This window comes from Centruroides sculpturatus, unplaced genomic scaffold (genome assembly GCF_000671375.1).
Source record: "Centruroides sculpturatus isolate CEXI.00-Female unplaced genomic scaffold, Cexi_2.0 scaffold196, whole genome shotgun sequence".
Lineage (NCBI taxonomy): Eukaryota > Metazoa > Arthropoda > Arachnida > Scorpiones > Buthidae > Centruroides > Centruroides sculpturatus.
This window is the reverse complement of record NW_019384362.1, coordinates 26,791-50,536: the sequence shown is the minus strand read 5'-3', so window position 1 is coordinate 50,536 and position 23,746 is coordinate 26,791. Positions and strand designations below refer to the sequence as shown.

General features: G+C 25.8%; 2 protein-coding genes across 2 annotated transcripts in view; one reads left to right on the top strand and one right to left on the bottom strand.

Annotated features, from left to right (window-relative positions):
- Window positions 1-23,746, bottom strand: part of LOC111641360 (receptor-type tyrosine-protein phosphatase alpha-like) — a 372,536-nt gene that overhangs the window by 341,643 nt on the left and 7,147 nt on the right. The window lies entirely within an intron of this gene.
- Window positions 13,837-17,776, top strand: LOC111641404 (alpha-taxilin-like). Its single transcript, XM_023387568.1, has 6 exons — window positions 13,837-13,973; window positions 14,099-14,349; window positions 14,464-14,658; window positions 16,989-17,276; window positions 17,366-17,461; window positions 17,531-17,776. Exons 1-6 carry the CDS (start codon window positions 13,913-13,915, stop codon window positions 17,759-17,761), a joined length of 1,122 nt encoding a protein of 373 aa, XP_023243336.1. The 5' UTR covers window positions 13,837-13,912; the 3' UTR covers window positions 17,762-17,776.

The window sequence follows — 23,746 nt, the reverse complement described above, 5'->3', positions numbered from 1 at the left end:
ATTTTTTGAATAGATAAATTTTAAAACAGTATGCATTTGTAAATATTGAAATTATATTTATATTCATAGAGAAACTAAATAAAAATAATAAGAATTAAATATTTAATCATATTTAATTAAATAAAATAATATAAATTTATTGTCTTTATATATATTTTTTTAAATATTAAATTTAAAATATTTTAATAAAGTTTAAACAAATATTGATTAATATAATTGTTTAAATTAAAAAAAATCCGTATTAAAGTATAAATTTACTTTTTATTTCTATAAAAAATTGCTCAATGTTTCTTGTTACCTTCTCACTATTATTTTTATTATATAAATATAGGCCTATATCTTATAAATTATATTTTCTTATTATATATATACTGTATATATTTATTTATTTAGGAAAATTTCAATCGATTTGGTTGCTAGAAAAAGAAATTCTAAGGATATAAAACTCAGAATATCCTAGTTTGAAAAAGTTTCCATTGCATCCTGACAGAAATATTTACGTTAGTATAGAGATAGACGTGAAATAGTCTACTTTACTATCTGATATATTTCAGCGAAAACTTTTTAAACTTTAAATGTTATTCTAGAATAAAAGAATTTTCTTTAAAAAGTAAACTAAATTATTCTAAAGAACAATCCCTTAAATTTTTAAGGATTAATTACAGCAACAATTGCAGTGAATATAATTATAAATTAATGCTACTGATAGTTGGTACAGTACATATTAAAGGGAGCGAAGTTTCAAAAATCGATAATTTCCAAACTATCTCATAAATTTTTCTCATTTTTCGAATGTTCACTTAGAGGATCATCATCTGTCTAGATTCCAAATTTCATCACATTTGGCTAAGAACTTCTCGCGATATTCAAAGTTGAATATTTAATTTAGTGTCCCCAAGAGAAGTATTAAAATGAAGCCTACTAATAATTATTATTCTTTTTTAAATATTAAAATTACCGTTTTTAATATTAATTTATGACATTTTATTATACAGTTTTTTAATATGCCAAGTTTAAATTAAATTATTACATTTAGTACCCGAATTTAATTAAAAATACATTTTAAAAAAGTACTTATTTACTATTACTATTACCACAGTTTTCGCATTCTACTCTTTTATTCTATTTTATTTATTATTTTTTTTTTATTTAGCAACAACAGCAGCACCAGAAGCAACAACAACAACAACAGCATGCCAAACGCTAACTTGTATCGATCCTTTCTTTAACAAGAGACTTAAAGAAAAGAGTGAGAAGGGAAAACTTAACAAACTGACGTCTTTATTAAGCGGAAGTAAAGCATGATGTCATTTCGGCTAACGGCTCCCGGAGGACCATCCGTCACGTGACTACTCGATGTTAAATCACATGTCTGAAGAGGAAGTTGTGATTGGATGGTGTTTTTCTGACATTTGACAACTTCAGTTTAAAAACGAAGAAAAATATTTGGAGGGGAAAATATTCGAATAAATCCTTTAAACAATTTNACAAATTGTATGCTGCACGCAACTGTATATCGATGAGGTCAAGAACCATAATGTTGCTAGGTCAGGTCATTCAAACGTTAAGAGAGTTTCTATCTATCATCGAGGATTCGCTACGAATTATATTTACATTTACTTTAACGAGAAAGCGATATAGGAATATAATATTTATTTTTTAAAATATTTCAATTATATTATTGAAAATTTTTATTTTCAGCTGCCTCAACTCTTTGCCGATCTCGGTGGATGTCTGGGATTATACATTGGTGTTTCCGCAATAACTATCGTAGAAGTGTTGGAACACATGGCTAGTGTTATGGCATTTCTCTATAAGAAAAGAAAGGAATATTTTCCAAAAAGTAATTCGGTTAAAAAATCAGAAATAAAAAAGCGACGAATTAATTTTCGATTGTCCGAAAGAAGTCACGTTCAAAAATATTCTAAATCGAAAGATTGTAAGAGAGGAAATCATTAATGAGGTTCTAATGATTAAAATTCTAATACTATTTACGATTATTTACTTTTGCTCTTAACTACACTGAGTCTCGTTTTCTGTAGGTTATACTTAATTTTTTGTTAAATAAAACATTAAAAAAGTGGTAAAAGTGCCGGTTCTTCTTAGCAAAACGTAAGTAATGTACAAATGTCGATTTTAATTAAACCTTACACTTGTACCTCATTTTGTAAGGTTGTGATTAGCAATAAACTAAATAGAGACTACAGAAAATTATGTATAATTTAAATTATACCTAGTTAAATGAGATACAAATGCAAGTAAGAACCTACATTTATACCTCACTACGCTTTGTTAAGTAAAACTTCACTTGTGCTCATTTTCTGAGTTCCACTAAGGAAAAATTATGTATAAAACAACTAACCTATAAAAAAATGAGATACTTTCAATATATTAAACACTTAATAATTAATCTTTTAAACGATATTTTTCTCAAAAGAAAACCCTAAATATTTTCAATATTTCCGTCTTTTAATATTTTTACGGCTGGAATACGAATCAAAACGTTTTAGAAAATTTACGGATGCAGGAAATCGAAGAAGAGTACTTCTATTGAAAAATTTTGGGGTTTTACGTTAATGGTAACCTCCAGATATCATGCAGTAAGTGGTCCAGATGCTTTTCTACAAATATATCTACAGATATGTTAACTGATATTTACAGAAAATAAATATTTTAGTTCAGTATTGTATGTCCCAAATACATTAACCTTTTAGGGTATAATGACAAGGTTTAGTATCTGGCTTTGATCCAAATGCTTTTAAAGTCCTCTGGCGACAAGAACGGATACTAAACGGAGGATTATAAAAGCTCTCTTCACACAGCACGACTTTAATCGTTCCTCTCTGCTCATGTGATTTATAGTCTAGCGATTGTTCGAGTCATATCAAAAAGTTGATGCGGATTTGAATTACGAATGCTGCAAGCAACATAAAATTTCGATTTGGATTTATTTAAATAGTGTATAAGTCACTAAAAATACTATATATTTCCTGGAATGCAACGTTTTGAATTCCTCACAAAAATTGATTTTCTTTAGATAAAAATATAATTTATTATATAAATTGAATCATTAATATATTATAAAGAATAAAATAAACATTATTTAATATTAAGTCATCTTTTTTCAATATTTTTCTTTAAATTACTACTAATACAAAATATGCGATTCTACATCCCCCAACCTCCATACTTTGGTAGTACTTTTTAAGCAAAATCGGCGACCGCGAGCTACAGGTTGAGAATCTTTTACATGAATAAACATATTTCAATTTTAAAAGCGTATAGAGAAAAAAAATCAGCTTAAAAACACATTTAATCGACTTTTTTACAAAACAAATTATACAAAAAAGCAATATTTATAGATATTTGCAATTCAGGAATGTGTAAAGAAATCTTTGAAAGTGTAATTATACACAGTCATAATTTTATCTTAGAGGAATCCAATTTGATTGTGGTCGAACTCAAATTTCTTTAAGTTGTCTCAGGAAACTAAAGAGACAAGATTTATATACTAATAACTCACTAAGTAACGACAACAATAATGTCGAGACGACACAACGCCAGAGGGGGGGTTCGAGAACAAACGATGACTCTATTTCTTCATTCCATGTTTTTGTCGCCGGGGGGATGAAGAAAACATAGATCGTTCATCATTACATAGTAACATCGGGGGATGCTTCTTCGACGTGCACTTTTAATAGATTCTACTATACTTTCAACGTTTCTTAATCGATTTTATGTGTGTGTCATGTCTGCTGATTCTCCTATATAAAATGATGTTTTAAAGCTTGGAGATGATGGAAATTTTGTTATTTTTCTTTCTTTTTTTCAAGTCTGAATGAACGGCAATTCGTTTAATTACTTATTATGAACGGTTAATTAATTTTAAGATAAGTTGCAAAATTTAAATTATTTTTTCCTCCTCCTTTACTTGCACATTCTTGCAATTGCTTGCAATCTTTATAAATTTTAAATCGGGTATTTTAGAAATTTAATCGATCATCGTAAAGTAGAATCGAATTTTAATTAAGCGAATTATTAAAAAGAAGAAACATATAAAATATATAGATTTATATATAAAGATTTTAAATTTACGAATAAGTTTTTTTTTTAAATATATATTTTCGCATTTAATTTAAAGCAAGAATCTACCAAATTTGTTTTCTAAAGTTATCCTCCTAACATTTTTCAATAACTTTCAAGTCAGGCATTAACCGCAAAATGCTCTACGATTTTTATTTTTCTAAAAGTTTTCTTGCACAGATATTGTGACCCATTTAGACCAGGAGCATTATTTAAATCAAAAATTGTCTGGGGAACACGATATAAATTCCGAATCCATCACTGTAAACAGACGCGACATCAGTCAAATACACTCCAGAGAGCAAGAAAGTAAACTCTTCTTTACCGTAAAACTTGAGTACGCATCACGAATATTCCTTAAAAAGCAAGATGGTTCCAGAGGTTAGTAGCCGTGACGTGAAAGTTAAGCAACCATGAAATGTTACAGAAAAATCCTACAAAATGGTTACGTAGGAACAAGTAAAACTTTTCTTAAAATACATATATTTGCGGTCATCTCATATATATTAATTTAAGCAGACATTCAGAACGTCTACATCTTTCTATATCAGTTCTCCTCTTATAACGAATGTAAGAATCAAATGTTATTTCGTTATAACGATAATATCTTAAGAAAAATTCACTTATAAAGCTTNATTATCAATATTAAAAATTAATTAAGAAACAATCGACCATTTAATATATAAAATATTAATAATTTAAAATTAAGAAATGTTCAATCTTTTGAAATCGAAATTCGATCACTAGACGGGAAGATCTTGATTGTTTCACATCAAAAATCAATCACCAAATAGGGAGATCCTTATCATTCAACAGAAAAATCGATCACAAAACAGACAATGTCAATCATTTAACGTTAAAAAATCAATCAATAAATAGAAAGAATTTTGATCATTTACCACAGAAATCGATTCACTAAATAAAGAAACCTTAATCCTTTAATAGAAAATCAATCACTAAATAGAGAAATCGCGATTATTTTAATTAAATATTAATCACAAAATAACGAAATTTTGATCACTTAACACCAGAAAGCAATTCATTAAGTAACGAAATCTCGATCATTTAACATCAGAATCGATCCTTTAACGTTCAAAATTATTCAATAAGTGGAGAAATTTTGATCATCTAACAGAAAAATCAATCACTAAATAAGAGAATTTGATCATTTAAAATCAGAATCGATCAATAAACATAAAAATCTCGATCATTTAACGTTAAAACACTAACACAGGAAAAATCGATCATTAAACTGAAAAACGTTCGATCATTTAACATCAATAATCGATCACCAAACTGGAAACATTCGATCAATTTTCATATATGACTGCACATAACAATCTATCAAATAACGATATAATAACACAACTGCTGGCATCATCATTAATTGTTTATTCTCATTAAAAACGTCATTTAATTTATTAGTTAATCATATTTAATGAATCTGAAAACTGTATTTATGCATGAAAAATAACATAATTTTAATATGGATAAATAAAGTCCATATTAAAATATCAAAAGTGCTGACATAAGGTTTTCTTCTTTGATACTAACATCTATTAATTCAACAGTTTTATTTTGACAGATCACTTATTTGGTTTCTCTCCATCTTCCTCTTCCTCTTCTCTCTTTCTCTCTCTCTTTTTTTTAAATGATATAAAGTTAGATAAATTTTTAAAAGTTATAAAATGACTTGTCAGATTGAAACGACAAAACACACAAGAGGTCGATGGAAAATCTTGGAATAATGCCAGATTTCAGGTAAAAGGTTAAAGTCTTTCAACTCCTTTACGTGTTTGTAAGAAGATGAGAAGTAAGACTATCGCTTTTAAACTCATAAAAGACTTCTCTACTTTCATTTTAATATTATAAATATTTAGAAATGCAAACTTCTTCCGTACATTTATATACACTGCACCTTCTTACATGTATAGGGTGAATGAAACTAATATAGTAATATATTAGTGCATCATTCTCTGGATAGATGGCAGGATGTGACTGGAGTAAAACATTTTTTTTTTTTCAAATTTAGCTTTNAATGTCAACTAGAGCTATTTTACGACTATAAACCAATTGATGAATTGTGGTAAAGTAATTTAACCTTCAATTTGATTTGTAATAAAAATAAATGAAATATCCTCGACTAGAAAAAGAATGGAAAAGTAATCAAGATGCCAAATAATAGAAAACTTACATTTACATAAATCACAATCATGAAATGACTTTCTTTTAGAATTTGAATTATTTATGAAATCACTTGTCTGGTTAAAGTAATTTTTATTTTTATTTTTTTTCATTGATGCTTACAAATTACCTCAGCAAGAGCTTCTCTGAGTTTCCTATAATCGAAAATTGTTTAAGGAAACAACAGAAAAATATTGAATTTTATTTTAGAACTTCTTACAACGTATCTATAAATATATATATATATATATTTAACTCTTTCTGTCCTATGGACACTAAGAATGATTTTTTTTTCGTAACCATCGTAGATTCTGCCAGGCCTACATTGAAGGCTATAAGATGATGAGGATTGTATTGGTGGAATAAGGCAATCTGTCAAGAGGGTGCCCTCCCAGAAGAGCTTTCTATGGGAAACGTCTCCATATAATGTGGCCAACCCGTTGGTAAGGGACAGGACCCATAGAAAATTCTGGATTCAATCCCAGATCCCCAAAACAATATGCTGACGCCTTAATCGCCTCGAACATCAGGCCAACTATTAAATATCTTTTAAATAATTTGAACTGTTTTGTAATATATTATTAATATAAAATATACACTTTTTCTAAAATTACGTTTAAAAGTATACTGTCTTGTTCGTTTGTTAATCTCTCTGCCTACTCTAGTGCTTTATATTAATAAAATTTATTATAATTTTACATGTGGAGCAATCTAAAAGTAAGTAAACTATATTTTGTAAGAATAGTTCAATAATTTATGCAAGAAACTTAACAATTTTTGAGCGTTTCAGTGTTATAATTTGTATACCGAACAAAAATGTACTATTTTAAGCAATTTTCATAAGGTTTGTAAGTGATAAAGTACTTAAATACGGCAGAAATTTAAATTATAAAGTGGTTAACTAACCTTTAAGTAACCTTTAACCCTGTATATTACTATCACTTCATAAGAAATATTTTTTTAAAATAAATATTGTTTCAGGAGTAGATAAACATCATTCTGAAGCTATCTCTTCATAGTTTCTAGCGATATAATAAAATTGTATTCTGAAAAAGTCTACATTTCATTTGATATTCTGCATCATACTTGATTCGCTCCTACTTTATCTTATCCATAGTTGTTGCTAGAAATAAAATAAGATATTGTTTTCCATCTTATTTTTTATCCATTTCTCAAAAGAACTTTTTATTTTCGAGATACAAAATGTAATTTAGAAATTGAGTGTATATTATATTATATATAAAATTCTACGATTAAGTCTAGACATAAAAGATTTTTATTGTTTTATACTTATATGCAAGTTAAATTAACTGGGAATATATTTATTGTAGATATAAATTTTATTTTATGAAATTCTATTTTGTCATATGTATATATAGATAGCTATTACATATATCTCCCATTTGGATAAATTAGCCCAAAGTCATTATTAGCTGGGCAAGAGTAGGGAGATTAACTTTGTTAATTACTACAGGAGAGGACAATTAACGAACTTGCGTCCCCTTGACGATGGTGTTTCCTGTATGACACCGCTGTCTTGACAAGAAGCAGATTTTCGTTTATAAAGGTCGAGAAGAAAGGGGAATGTTTCAATAAAATTAGTAATTTTTAAGTACACTTAGCATCTTCACCAGTTCAGAATAATATTACTTTTGTAGTTTATTCGCTGCTAATTATTTTTAATATAAGTATTCTAATTATGAATTATAAAATTAAAATAAATGCAACTAACTTTTTTAATTAAATTGCATATTAATGAATAGGATTTACTTAACTTTAGTACCGTCAAGTAGTTTTCTTTAATTCAAGTACATAAAATCCCATTGAATATTAAAATTTATACCAAAAGATTACTTATATTTCAAAGAAAGAAACTGTGTCATGATTTATAATATACAAAACATAAGACAAAACAAACTTTTCAGAAATGTAAAATAAAAATANTAATTTCAATAAAAATCCGTTAAGTCGTTTTAAATGGCCTATTATAATAATAAAAAATGGTAACCGCTTAATTTATTTATGTTTCGGCAATTTTGAACGGTTTAAATGAAATTTTCTTTTGATAAATATTTATTTAATAATATTTTTTTATAAAAATTAAATGCTATAAATAAAAAGTCGCCACTACATAGAAATTATAATTTTTATTCACTTTTTTATAAAAATTTTTAAAATTTTTATTTAGAAAGCATTCAATTTTTTTCATAAATATCGAATTAATTTATTTATACCTGACGTGTTGTCTTTACTCTTTTGATATAAATACTTCGTAGATATGAGGTTAATGGACTTCCTTTATGATCATTTTGAGATTTTTCTAAACACATTTAAAAAAAATCTCATTTATAAATCATAAAATGATGTTTTTTCTCCATTTGATCAGACTGCCATTAGTATAATTCCATTAAAAATAAATGAATCAGTAAATAAATAATCAGATGAATTGTTTTAAATATATTTAAAGAGTGGCTCAATGTGATTGAATTTGTTTGATCATGATTAATCATATGAATAGAGCCAAATTCATATAATTAATATATTGAGGATACTATATTCTCTTAAAATGCAATTAAGAGTTTTAAACTCAATCTTCACTCTCATAAATACAATTACGATATGCTGAAGACTGTGAACTCATTCTTCAATCTCCTAAAAGCAGTTATATTGAGGATAGTAAATTCTAGTTCCACTCTTCCAAATTCGAATATACTGTACTGTACATAGTATTGAAAATTGTAAATTTATCGTCATTTTCCTAAAGCTCAATTATACTTGAAGATTGTACAGTACAATCGATCTTCATTCTACTATAGGAAATTACATTGAAAACTGAAATCTCAATTTTCACTCTCTTAAACGCAATTATAATGAATATTATAATTCATCTTCATTCTCTTAAACGTCAAATGCATTGAGGATTACAATTTCAATTTTCACTCTCCAAAATGCAATTATATTGAAGATTACAAACTCAATCCTCAGTACATCAGTGATTATAAATCTGATAACTGCATTTACATATTTGATCACATCCAGATTCGAATATAAGCCTAAATTTGCATATTTAATTATATGCAGACCGAATTTTACATAGCTAATTACAAACAAATTAAAATATAAGAGGGATTTCATATGCTTAATTAACATAGAATCGAATATAAAGTCGTGTTTACATGTTTTGATCATATGCAGATCTGAATATGAGGATTTATTTTACACGTTTTATCATAAACAAATCAATTAATGTACCCATAATAAATAAAGAATATATAATTTACAATGCTGAATAAGATCATGAATTCAATTATAATTAAAATTTTTCTTAAATGAATCGATAAAACCAAATATTTTAAAAGGATACAAATTATATTACGGATTATTTAATGTTAAAAATTAAATTTTTAATGACATTCTGTAGTAGTTGGAACATCTCATTATAAAATTAAAATTTGGCAGTCCTGATAAAGTTTGATTCCATAGTGGACCTTCAACATGAGTCTTTGAAATCATTAATTCCCTCATACCTATTCTCCCTACACCTCTGTGAAGTACCCATACTTTAACAAGTGATATCTAATATTACTGTCAATCAAAATTAATTAATTTTATAGTAATTAATTTCAAATTTATTATAATTTTACATGTGGAGCAATCTAAAAGTAAGTAAACTATATTTTATAANTGTTATGTTATAAAATATCATTATTAATTTATAAATAATTAGTTTAAAACTTGGTAAAATTTTAAAATAGAAAACTTTCTTCATAATATATCTTCAGGCGATGGAGAAAAAGTGATGAACAACTTCCCATTCTCAACGAGAAAAAAAAGCTGATTCAGGTGAATCAACTATCTTAAAAATTTTGTTTGAACTGTGGATTAAAATGCGTAACATTCTATTCTAATATCAATGTTAATGATTCGGAATACACTGAAAATTCTGAATTTTATAATAAAATCATGTTATTTTTAATGATAATTAAGTAAAGAAAGTAAAATAGGAGTCTAACATTCTAAAATTATTTAGAAATTTTGTTTTCTCCCTTTAAAATATTTAATAATTGAAAAAATTATGTATAAAAAGGTTTTTACTCATTGATAAACTTATGTATTAAAATCGTAAAGACTGTTTCCCTGCAAAGCAAAAGAAATCGACAGAGAAGCCGCCTTACAGGCAGCTATAAGATAACTTTAAAAATAATAAAATAAAAATAGATAAATATAATTCTATACGATATAAATCTAAAAATATTCCGTTTGATATTAAGAAAACTATTATTTCCTTTAAATGTCCCAATTTAAAGCGATTCTGTAGGGGAAAAAATTTTTAATCGAACCACAAATTATTTAGAAACATAAAACAAGGTCTTGATAATTTGAAAAATGACACGTCGTTTCATATGTCAGCACAGGAAATTAGAGACTACAAGTATATCTCTAGAGATTGAAAATTGACTTAATTAAAGATATAGCCGTTTACAGTTGCCTTTCGTCCAAGGAGGAAATTTCTGTGGCGTCATATAAGATCGATTAGTAGGAATGTACGACTTTTACCCTTGGGAAAATGGACGATGTCGAAGTGACATGGTGTTCGATGTACCATGATTGGCAACACGAAACGCTACCAGTGAAACTTGCGTCTTTAATTAACGGAATAAAGTAAGTGAAATTTCAGATCATCATCTTATCATAAATTGATATATTCATAACTGTATAACTTTATAGTTTATCCTTTGATCTTATTCGAGATTTAAATTATCATCAAGCATTAAGATATTTTGCCCACAAGAAACAAGATACCAAATTAAACTTAAGCTATTTTAACCATAATAAAACCATCTTGTATAACATCAAATTTAACATTAAATTGTAAGAGAATCACTCTCTTTTTTTAAGCTAAACTTAAATGTGTTATCCTAACAAACATAAAAATCCAATACAGTTATTTAATAGCTAAGAGTATACCACAAAAGTACTAATGTTACAGACTTATCACTAAAGAATAAAGTTTTACACCAGCAATTCGCGATAGGATACAAGATAAACGTTGGAAAACTGGAAAAACATCTATTTTATCCCAAACAGTGTCGATATTAAAGTACCTTCCATCCATATGTTAGCAATTAGTGTGAGAGATCCATTGGAGAATATATGATCGTTTTATTACACTAACTACTCTTATCTTGTCCAACATAACCTCAACTGATACAAACCCTAGAGACGTGGTAATCGCTAGCAGATTATTGACTTACAGACTAACCTATATTGATATAACCTGGAGAGAGAAAAAAATAAGTTTCTTTTTTGTATGATTCTAACCAATATCTCCCTCTTTTAACACTATTAATATTATTAGATAATGCACATGTTGAATTTCATTTAAAGCAGATTATAAGAAAGTTAAAGATTAACTTATATACAGAGTTAGTAGCGGTTTCTTATAACTGAATTCAATATTTTAAGAGAATAAAATCAATTTTAAGTAGTTTCAACTTAATAAATTATTTTAAACTGATTTTCTCTACAAAATATAAAAAAAATTTTAAACAAAATTGATAAAATGTTTTAATAATCTCTTAATAAGTGATCAAAAAGTTTCATGAAAATGAAATAGAAAAATTCCATAATAAAGAGTTTTCAATTGATTAATTTTTTATCATAAAATTTTATTTATTTTTTAAATGAAATTTCTTTGAATATTCAATTTAAAGACATATAAAAAATAAAAATAAACATAGATTTAAATGATAAAAATGCAAGAGAAAAATTATATTAAATTAAGAATACAGTATATTTATAAATCTACAAAAATTATAAACAAAAATTTATCCTTTTTTCAATATAAAAAATATTAAAACAGAAAAAAATCAAAAATATTCAATTATTAATTTTTATACAAACTAAAAATATTTAAGAGAATTTACAAAATTTTCAAGATTAGTAAAAAAAAACAAAATTACGAAATTTTTCTGTATTTTACAATAATTTCTTCTACAAGAATTACAAGCAATAATTTCTTATATGTTTCTATGAACATAAACAAAAATTTTTGTTAGATTTTAATTTAAAAAATTAATTTTTATAAAATTTTTAAATCAAAAACTAAGAAAACTTTTAGTAAAAGAATAGAAAAAAATTTAATAAGTATTAAAAAAGTTTTCAAGATTAGAAAAATTGCAAATTTTTTCTATATTTACAAGAAAAATGTATTTTAAATGCAGAAAATTTGAAAAAAAAAAATGTATAGAAAAATTACAAGAAATTCTTGAAGATCTTGAATTTATAAGGAAAAAAAATTTCTAAAAATTCTTAAAAACATAATAAACAAATCACATTTCTGTTTATATTTATTTATAAATTAATTAATAGAAAAAATATCAAAATATTCAGTTATTATTAATTTTTCACACACAATTATATTAAAGAGAATTTACAAGAACTATAAGAAAAATAAAGTTTACTACATTTAAATAGATGATAATAAAATTTAATATGTTTATAAATGATATTCTTTATTAAAAATATAACTTAAAATTGTAATTTTAAAAATATCACAATAAAACTATTTAGGAATTTTATTTAATATCAGAAAATAGAAAATATTTAATTCATTTATACAAAAGTGCAGAAAATTTCTTAATTGATTTTAAATTCAATTATAGTTTTATCAATAAGAAAATTTATTTAAAATTAAATATAAAATTAAATACTATAAAGATATATAAATTTTAGTATTTTACAGAAAATAAATAGAGAAAAAATCAATAATTGATATAACATTTGATAAAAATAAGTAATAATATAACTGTTTTTTAAATTTATGAAGTTAAGCAATGAAAAAAAATATGTTTTGTTATAAAATTTCAAAGTTTCACAAAATTTATATATAAAAATAACACAAATTCCTATTTTTGATATAAATGTAAATAAAAAGAAGTGTTGTTTTTTTAAAAAAAATATTGTCAAAATAAACAGAATGAAAAACATATAAATAAGTATTTTAAGATTTTTAAATTGATATATGAACATAAAGATTACATTTTATCATAAGGAAAGGGGGAAATATTGCAATTTTTCATGAATAAAAATCTTCTAAACTTAGTACCTAAAATATTTAAGTAGTGAATGTAATCTTTATATAATATTTACTGTAAAGCATTCATTTGTTTTGTTGAAAATGATGAAACAAGGAGAACATTTCAGTGATGGATACTCGTAAATAATCTTCTACATTACCTAACACTTCCTACTCATCAATCATATTCATCTCTATGAGACATGTGATATTGAAAAAATAAAAATAAAATATGACAAACTATCTTCAGTATGGAAATTGTTTCACAAAAATATATCAATTATTATAAACTGTATATAGTATAGGAGTAACATTAAAAAAGGGGGAAAAATTCAACAGTTTTCTAGTAATTTTTCTCATAAATTAATTGAATAAAATTTAAATTTAATGTATTATTATTAATTAATAATTGTAAATATTTTTTTGATTTTTTTTCTAATATTTTTATGTAAAAATTAAGTTTTTAACGGAAACGTGAAAAATTTTGTAACAATACAATATAAATTTCTAATTGCGTATTTTAAATTCTAGAATATATTATCTGCATGTGATGTAACAGAAAGCAAAATGCATAAAAAATTTTCTAAAGGTTGCAATTCTAGTAAACGTAAAGGAGAAAAAACTATTGGTATGTTGTAATAAATAGTGGTCATTATATACGTTAATTTTCCTTTAATATTTTGTATGGAAGTCTTTACTCGATATTAGATTTAATAGTTTAATTCTTAAAATATTTTAAACAATTTTTTCCAGATCAGTTGATGAAATTTTTAGCCAATTATGGCACGGCAGAAGAGAAACTTCAAGCCCTGTATAAAAAGCATCTAGAAGTTTTGGAAGAACAACGAAATTTCGAAAGTAGAATAAAACAGTCCGAAAGACATAATATTCAGTTGACTAGAGAAAAAGAACAACTTCAAGCCGATCACAATAGAGCCGTTTTGGCAAAGAGTAAACTGGAAAGTTTATGCCGAGAATTACAGAGACAAAATAAAGCAATCAAGGTAAATACTTTATGAATTTTTTGAAAATATAATAATTGCTTATAATTGTTCTCATTTAAATTCAGTTTATAAGTATGAATTATTATTTTAAAAAGTGTTTTTTTGATTTTATAGGAAGAGAGTCTTCTACGTATTAGGGAGGAGGAAGAAAAAAGAAAAGAATTAGTTGGAAAATTTCAGACTACTCTCAATGATATTTCGACTTTGATGCAAGAAAATCAACAGAAGAGCACTCAGCTGAAAGAAGAAAATATCGAATTAGCCCAAAAGTTAAAATCTCTGGTTGATCATTACGATTTATGGGAAAAGGTATGGAATTTACAAGTTAACATATTAAATTTTTTAAGTTAAAAATCAAGAAATATATTTTTAATCATAGTTCAGTTGAATATCTACAAAAATGTAGAAATTCAATTATTAATTAATTAAGATTTTAATAGCGAAATCTAATCGAATCAGTTATTACAAAAAGGAGATAAGTCACATACGTGCAAATTCTGTATAACAATGAAATCTTGCTTTTTAATTCAAATTGAGAATATAAAGATGCATTGTTGGTATTAAGAAAAACTCTCTCTCTTAGCTAGTTATAGTTTAATTAAATTAAACTAAACATAAATAATATTTGGTGCAAGTACTAATAATCTACCCCAAATGTATGTGTATGAATGACTGAAATCAAGAGGTGTGCAGGTGAAGATTTAAACATCAGTTTATTATGCAAAATTTATTGTTCACTTGTATTTTGTAAACTTAGTCATTGTGTGTATAAGACTTAGTTGTTGTCACAGTTCTCATCTGATGTCTAGACCTTTTGATAATTTTGTGCTTGCTCCTATGGAATGAACCAAAGAATATTTATATTGAACGTTTTCTTATTAATGGGCACATTTGCATCATATAATTACTCGTATATCTGATCATTGAGCAGTGTTTGGACTTCATAAGCTTAAACTTTTACCTCATCAATCTGTCAATGAAAGTATCAGCCATTAGAATCTAGTGACTGATATTTTCAGTGCTTATCTGAAGCTAATCATTAGATTCAGATCAGCACAGCCTGAATTACTGTGCCAATTGGAACTTGAGGTAACTGAACACGGAGTGTAAGAATGTGAGTTCATTGCTGACAGAATGCTTGATTTTTTATCATTTGTGAACATGTCAAAGCATTTCCTACTTTAAGACCACTGAATAGATTTTAAGATTATTCATGTATTCCAATTTTCCATGTACTAATTAGCAAAGATAATTTATAGTTTGGTGTATGTTTAATTCACAGCAGCTATAGATGTTTTATATTTATGTTTACTTCTGCCTGATTTTCACAATTTAATTGCCTCTGATCAATGTTTATACAGCACTAATTGCATTGCAGATTTAATGGATCTTCTGTGTTGTATAATAATAGTATATTATCAATACAAATTATTTTTCCAAGGAAACTTTTTACATATTGATGTTTACATCATTTGTAATTGTTAAGATAAAGGATAAGAGAGTTAAGAGTATATAACAGATAGACACAAAATAATTTACAGTAGTTAAATTTAAATTACAAATATCATCAGATGTGGTTTATAAGAAATTGTCATCCTATAAGTTTTAGTATTTTTGTTTTCCTAAATAGAAAATCATACAACACACACTAATTTTTATATTTAGAAGAATATGTAAACATTTTAAGATATATTATACCAATTTTCTTGTTTTCTTCTGAAATAATCTTAATCTTTTTTAACCAGTTCTCAATTTACTAATACATTAGTCAAACAATTAGGGAAGCAAGCAATTTTGCACAGGAAATCATTTACAACAAATGATTGTGAATATCAGATGTGTTTGTTACACAAGATACAGTAAAATGTATGAAGATACATAAAAACTTATGCATTGAACCAAATTTGTTGTTATATTTTCATTTATTGCAATATATCAATGAACATCCAGAATGAATTTTTTAGACTATTGCATACAATATCTGAATGGATAAAACTGCTTCGTGTACAGGTGGAACGGAATCAGTGAGGCTGCCAACAAGGTGACACTTTCCAAGGAGAGCAGTCATATGCTCATTGACCAGTGTATATAGGACCTGTGAAAGGAATATGACAGAGACACCAGGTGACATGCAGAAAATTTTTTTGCACGTGTTTTCTCATAGGATTGCAAATAAATTTAATATTTACATCTCTTAATGTGAGAGTAAAAAAGTTGAGAATCTCTGGTCTGTTGAATGCTTTCCTGCAGGTTATATAATTGTTTTTCAATTTGAATCATAATATAAATGAATTGTAAAATAATTTGGATAAGCATTTAGGAATCCAAATGTAAAGTTTTGTAAAACTTTACATTTGGATTCTTTCAATAATATCAATGGAAATCATTACAATTATTATTAAATATTTTATTGCCATTATGTAGTACTTCTATGGTAGATGTAAAAAAAGTTACAAGATTTAATCAATTACTTTTCCAGATGTTTCAAGCTTATATTTAACCTTAGAAATAACAAATTTTTTAAAATGAAATAGCTTATAATTTTTCTAAAATAGAATGTACAAATCCTGAATATAAAGTTATCAAAATAATGTAATTAAAAGTAATTAATAGATTAACAATTTTTATTTTATTAATAGCATATGGGAAAAGTTGTAAGACAAAAGGAACTAGAATCTCAATTAGCTAAAGCAAAACTAGCCAAAACAATGTTACAACTTAAACAAGAAAGGGAGAATTTTCTGAAAGAGAAACACCAACTGTTGGAAAATATTAATGAACTACAAAAAAGAAGTACTGAATTAGCTTCGACGGAATTGAAACTACGAAATGAGCTGAGTCTGTACACTTCGAAATACGACGAATTTCAGGGAGTTCTTCGAAAGAGCAACGACGTTTTCAGCTCGTTTAAGAGCGACATGGATGCGGTAAATTTTTTAGACGATAAATATTTTTACTTAATAAAAGACGTTACAAGAGAGAAAATGTTATAATTTTAAAAATTTTTGTTTTTCAGATGTCAAAAAAGATTAAAAAACTTCAAAAAGAAACTGGTCAATGGAAAACCAGATGGGAGAGTAGTAATCGTGCACTTATTGAGATGGCAGCTGAAGTAATATATTATATTTTAAAATATTTAAATTCTTATTTTTAAATTCAAAATATAAAAATTATTTTTTAGAAACAAAAACGAGATCAAGAATTGTTAACGTCACAGCAGAGAGTACTTACTTTAGAAAAGTTATGCAGGGCTCTACAGACAGAAAGAATAGAGTTACAGAACCAGATAAAAAATCAACTCAATCAAATTGGTAATATTCTTTTTTATACACTTTTTATTAACTTATCTGCACAAACAGGCAGACGGAATAAAATCTTATCACTCAATTTTCACTCACTTCCCAATTTCTGATCTAGTTTAGACTTTGTATTCCAATAACGATACATTTTTTTTAGACTTTTTGGCTAACTGCTAAAATTTTAATTGCAAGCAATCTGATAACAGATGGCACTGTACATTAGCTTAATAAATTGCACAATTTGTCATGCAAAGCAACAAACCCTTGTAACTCAGTTTTCATCCATTTCCCAATTAAACATATTTTTATATAAAACCAAAAAATATAAGTATTTATGTTAAAGAAATGCTTTTTATTCACATAAATGCACTAAAAAGTAGAAAATAAAGCTGAAAAAACAGATTTCACATTTGTTTTTCTACTTTTTAGTGCATTATGTGAATAAAAAGCATTTCTTTAACATACTTNCTATTTTTCTTCCAAATGTATATCGAACATATAGAATATTTAGTGACTACATTGTTTTAAAGTATGGAATCCAAGAAAGAACTTTCAAAATTCCATCACTTCACACACACACTCACACACAAGCCAAAAAAGAGGAGAAAAATTCAATCAGATTCGCCTGACTACTCGGAAGTAGGAGGGATAGTAAAGAAAGAAAGTGCAAACCAATGAAGTGAAACCACCTAGTTTCTAATAAACAGATTTCACCATTGCACAAATTGAAGAATTTCTTCCATTTTCTATACCAGCTCATTTAATTGACGTGTTTCTTTTTTTTTAAATATTTTTTTCGTTTTTATGAAGAAATCATTAGAGTAGTAAATTATACAGAATATAGAGGAAAAAATGTAGATAGTAATTCGATTTTTCATTATTATTTTCCGAAAAATTTCAACTAATCTATAATTAAATATTTTTAATGTAATTTCTTTTATTTGTACAGTAACTATTTTTATTAAATATATATATATATATATTTAACTCTTTCTGTCCTATGGACACTAAGAATGATTTTTTTTTCGTAACCATCGTAGATTCTGCCAGGCCTACATTGAAGGCTATAAGATGATGAGGATTGTATTGGTGGAATAAGGCAATCTGTCAAGAGGGTGCCCTCCCAGAAGAGCTTTCTATGGGAAACGTCTCCATATAATGTGGCCAACCCGTTGGTAAGGGACAGGACCCATAGAAAATTCTGGATTCAATCCCAGATCCCCAAAACAATATGCTGACGCCTTAATCGCCTCGAACATCAGGCCAACTATTAAATATCTTTTAAATAATTTGAACTGTTTTGTAATATATTATTAATATAAAATATACACTTTTTCTAAAATTACGTTTAAAAGTATACTGTCTTGTTCGTTTGTTAATCTCTCTGCCTACTCTAGTGCTTTATATTAATAAAATTTATTATAATTTTACATGTGGAGCAATCTAAAAGTAAGTAAACTATATTTTGTAAGAATAGTTCAATAATTTATGCAAGAAACTTAACAATTTTTGAGCGTTTCAGTGTTATAATTTGTATACCGAACAAAAATGTACTATTTTAAGCAATTTTCATAAGGTTTGTAAGTGATAAAGTACTTAAATACGGCAGAAATTTAAATTATAAAGTGGTTAACTAACCTTTAAGCAACCCTGTATATTACTATCACTTCATAAGAATAGATATAAGTTGAAAAAAATAAAATTACAATAGTTAATTGACTTTTGGTACTCTGTACATATAAAAGGTAGTTCGAATTTTAACTCTTTTTCTGCTTAAAAAATATTATCTGATTTAATTTTTTTATATCCTGAAATGTGGATTAATTTCAATAAAAATCCGTTAAGTCGTTTTAAATGGCCTATTATAATAATAAAAAATGGTAACCGCTTAATTTATTTATGTTTCGGCAATTTTGAACGGTTTAAATGAAATTTTCTTTTGATAAATATTTATTTAATAATATTTTTTTATAAAAATTAAATGCTATAAATAAAAAGTCGCCACTACATAGAAATTATAATTTTTATTCACTTTTTTATAAAAATTTTTAAAATTTTTATTTAGAAAGCATTCAATTTTTTTCATAAATATCGAATTAATTTATTTATACCTGACGTGTTGTCTTTACTCTTTTGATATAAATACTTCGTAGATATGAGGTTAATGGACTTCCTTTATGATCATTTTGAGATTTTTCTAAACACATTTTAAAAAAATCTCATTTATAAATCATAAAATGATGTTTTTTCTCCATTTGATCAGACTGCCATTAGTATAATTCCATTAAAAATAAATGAATCAGTAAATAAATAATCAGATGAATTGTTTTAAATATATTTAAAGAGTGGCTCAATGTGATTGAATTTGTTTGATCATGATTAATCATATGAATAGAGCCAAATTCATATAATTAATATATTGAGGATACTATATTCTCTTAAAATGCAATTAAGAGTTTTAAACTCAATCTTCACTCTCATAAATACAATTACGATATGCTGAAGACTGTGAACTCATTCTTCAATCTCCTAAAAGCAGTTATATTGAGGATAGTAAATTCTAGTTCCACTCTTCCAAATTCGAATATACTGTACTGTACATAGTATTGAAAATTGTAAATTTATCGTCATTTTCCTAAAGCTCAATTATACTTGAAGATTGTACAGTACAATCGATCTTCATTCTACTATAGGAAATTACATTGAAAACTGAAATCTCAATTTTCACTCTCTTAAACGCAATTATAATGAATATTATAATTCATCTTCATTCTCTTAAACGTCAAATGCATTGAGGATTACAATTTCAATTTTCACTCTCCAAAATGCAATTATATTGAAGATTACAAACTCAATCCTCAGTACATCAGTGATTATAAATCTGATAACTGCATTTACATATTTGATCACATCCAGATTCGAATATAAGCCTAAATTTGCATATTTAATTATATGCAGACCGAATTTTACATAGCTAATTACAAACAAATTAAAATATAAGAGGGATTTCATATGCTTAATTAACATAGAATCGAATATAAAGTCGTGTTTACATGTTTTGATCATATGCAGATCTGAATATGAGGATTTATTTTACACGTTTTATCATAAACAAATCAATTAATGTACCCATAATAAATAAAGAATATATAATTTACAATGCTGAATAAGATCATGAATTCAATTATAATTAAAATTTTTCTTAAATGAATCGATAAAACCAAATATTTTAAAAGGATACAAATTATATTACGGATTATTTAATGTTAAAAATTAATTAAGATTAAAATAAATTTTCATTTCATAATTAAAATTAATTGGAAAAAATATTACAATAGTCAACCGTTATTTATTTCATTCATAAATTTTACAAAAATTAATTTTTCTATCTCATATTTCTACTCAAACTTTTGCATTTTTTCAAATGTAAAGTTTGCAATTTAAATTAATTAAATTTTGAATGTAATTTTCACTAAAAAAAATAATAGTTTGTTGAATTATTATGTAAAATTTTCAGGAGGAAGAAAAGAAACAAAACAATTGTATTCTTTCATTCATACCAATTAGATCCTAATAAGAACTTTTGCTGACACTAATTCCTGTCCCAGATTGTCAAAGTACGAAAAGAGATTTACATCCCTTAAGGACGAAAAATGACATTCCTTACTTTTACTATTTCACTTTTATCTATAGCGACTAATTGCATACTTGACAAATAAAATTATAGCTTACGATAAAACACATTAATATATAACTTAATAATTAACATTTTAGGATAAGAAATTTGTATATTTTTAAGTTTTAAATAGACTTTAACTTAATTTTTTTTAAATAAAATTATTTTGGGATCACTTAAGTTCTGATAATGCACAGATGGCTGCTTTTAGGTTTGCAAGCTGTGAACAATATGTGACCTTGTTTGAAGTTCCTTACCACGTTGGCGGCCCTTAACACAGAAAATATTATGCTATGTGACAGCTAAGGAGATTTAGATAATGCAGATGGCTTTCAAAATGTTTAAAATTACATAAATGAAACGCTTTGACCTTAAAAAATATACGAAACGAAATTAAAATGATTAATTTTAATCCTAATTTATATCCTGTCATACCTCTATTCTGAACTTAACGAATAAATTTTAAGTTTGGTATATATATTCTTTGTATTCGTTGCAATCTGTAGATCACAAAGTAAAGCATTGCATACTCCGGATAATCTATGCTGAGAACCACAGAATAAGATATCAGAAGCTGACCAATCCCACAGAGAACCACAAAGAAAATCACCATAAGCCGAGGGACCTCTGTACTGAAGATTTTATTCTACGATCTTCAGCACAAATAATCTTACTCTGTGTTCAGGAATTTAATTCAAATGTACTGTACAGAGTAAGAATCTCTAGTGTCAGCCAAGTTCTTGTTAGAATGGAATTAGAGTAGGAATCGTTCATTTGTATTCGTTTCACGTTGAAGATCAAAGATTACTTAACGCATCATAAACTGCGAATAACCATAAAATGGCCAAAAGAATTGAATAAAAAATCATTTTAGTTTCCTAAAGAACAATTTAGTATTTTAAATTACAACACAGTTCCAAAGTTACGCACATTTTCAGCACAAAACAGAAACTACACAACTTTAAATTTGTTATTGTAAATCACGTAATAAAATAACAGAAACTTTCAATTAATTATAATAATTTTAAGGAAATAAAATTAATTATAAAATTATCCTTTAAAGTTATTTTCATCCAATAATGAAATAATTGAATTTTAGCACTTATTTTAACTGTTTTTGTTATGATGAATATATTCAGTAAAAAATTATAGTTCAAAAGATAAACATAAATATAAGATAATAAGAATATTAAGGCACTAATTAACTGTTTAATACATCAGCAGATAAATTTCTAAGAAAGGAGAATCTGTAATATAACAACAGATTGCAATTTATTATGATAATTATAAGGTAAACTAAAATCTTAATTTCGAAAACTGATTAAGTTTCATACAGAGGAATTTTACAACTGAGTACAAAATTTCAATTTTTCTCTATAAATTACTTCAGTGTAATTACTTCCCTTTTTTTTGATAAATTGAACCTTTTTTTTTATTGGATTTTAATGGAAAGCAACTGATAATTCTTAATGTTTTTTAGATTTAATTTTTTTTCTTACGCCGATAACAAAACTGTGAATATAAATTTATAAGACATTAAATACTTTAGATATAATGAAAATATTTTAATTATTTGAAAGGTTACAAACTAATAAGATATTCTAATTCAAGATGTAGGTTACTTATTTCATGTTTTCGAATTTAGAGTTTTAAATCAGAGATTATTCTCCATCATTCTTCAAAATTTACACTTTTATAAATATCTCTTATTAATTATACTTTATTTTAAGTACATTATTAACTTGTTTACTCTTTGATGAATCCTTTTAAACTATAGTTACTATCAATTATCATTCATTTTCACCAGAAAATTCCCTTCTAAAAGTCGGAATCGTCTTAAATTCGAAGTAATTCGACAGTAATAATATTAAATTAAATGGCAGATAATCTAATATAGAGTTAAATTTTAAAGTATAACTTAACATTCATTTTTAAATGAACACATTGTAATCTATAATATATAAATTTTTTAAGAAAGATAAGGGAATAAAACCATAATAATTAATCAAATTTTCATTAAGAGTAACAGTCTAGAAGATTGTTAAAATGTCTTTTTTCTTAATACAACTATCATCAGTCATGCACACATAAGAAGAAATTCGACATCAATTCTTTCGTTTTTCTAGTCAAAGTTCAAGTAGAAATTCTATTACCAGAAACTAATTCGTCATTCTCCAGAATAACTTTCTAAAAAAACCTGAATTGTGGGTAGAATATGCCATTGCACAGCTGTTAGTTTGAATGAACGGAGTTTATAGTACTTTCCTCCTTTACCTATTGAAATTTTATACTGTTTTTTGCAAGCAGATTTTTTAAATAATAATANAAATCATTATTTTTATTAAATGAAACGAAAATTTTTATTTTTAAAAATATAAATTTATGAAGATAAGAGCCGAGAAAGCTTTACAAAACGATTTCG

Bases quoted from the DNA above. Each gene is read 5' to 3' on its own strand.
- LOC111641404 (XM_023387568.1), top strand. From the start codon at position 13,913: ATGCATAAAAAATTTTCTAAAGGTTGCAATTCTAGTAAACGTAAAGGA. The intron at 13,974-14,098 runs GTATGTTGTAAT...AATTTTTTCCAG, and splicing joins TAAAGGAGAAAAAACTATTG to ATCAGTTGATGAAATTTTTA. The intron at 14,659-16,988 runs GTATGGAATTTA...TTTTATTAATAG, and splicing joins ATTACGATTTATGGGAAAAG to CATATGGGAAAAGTTGTAAG.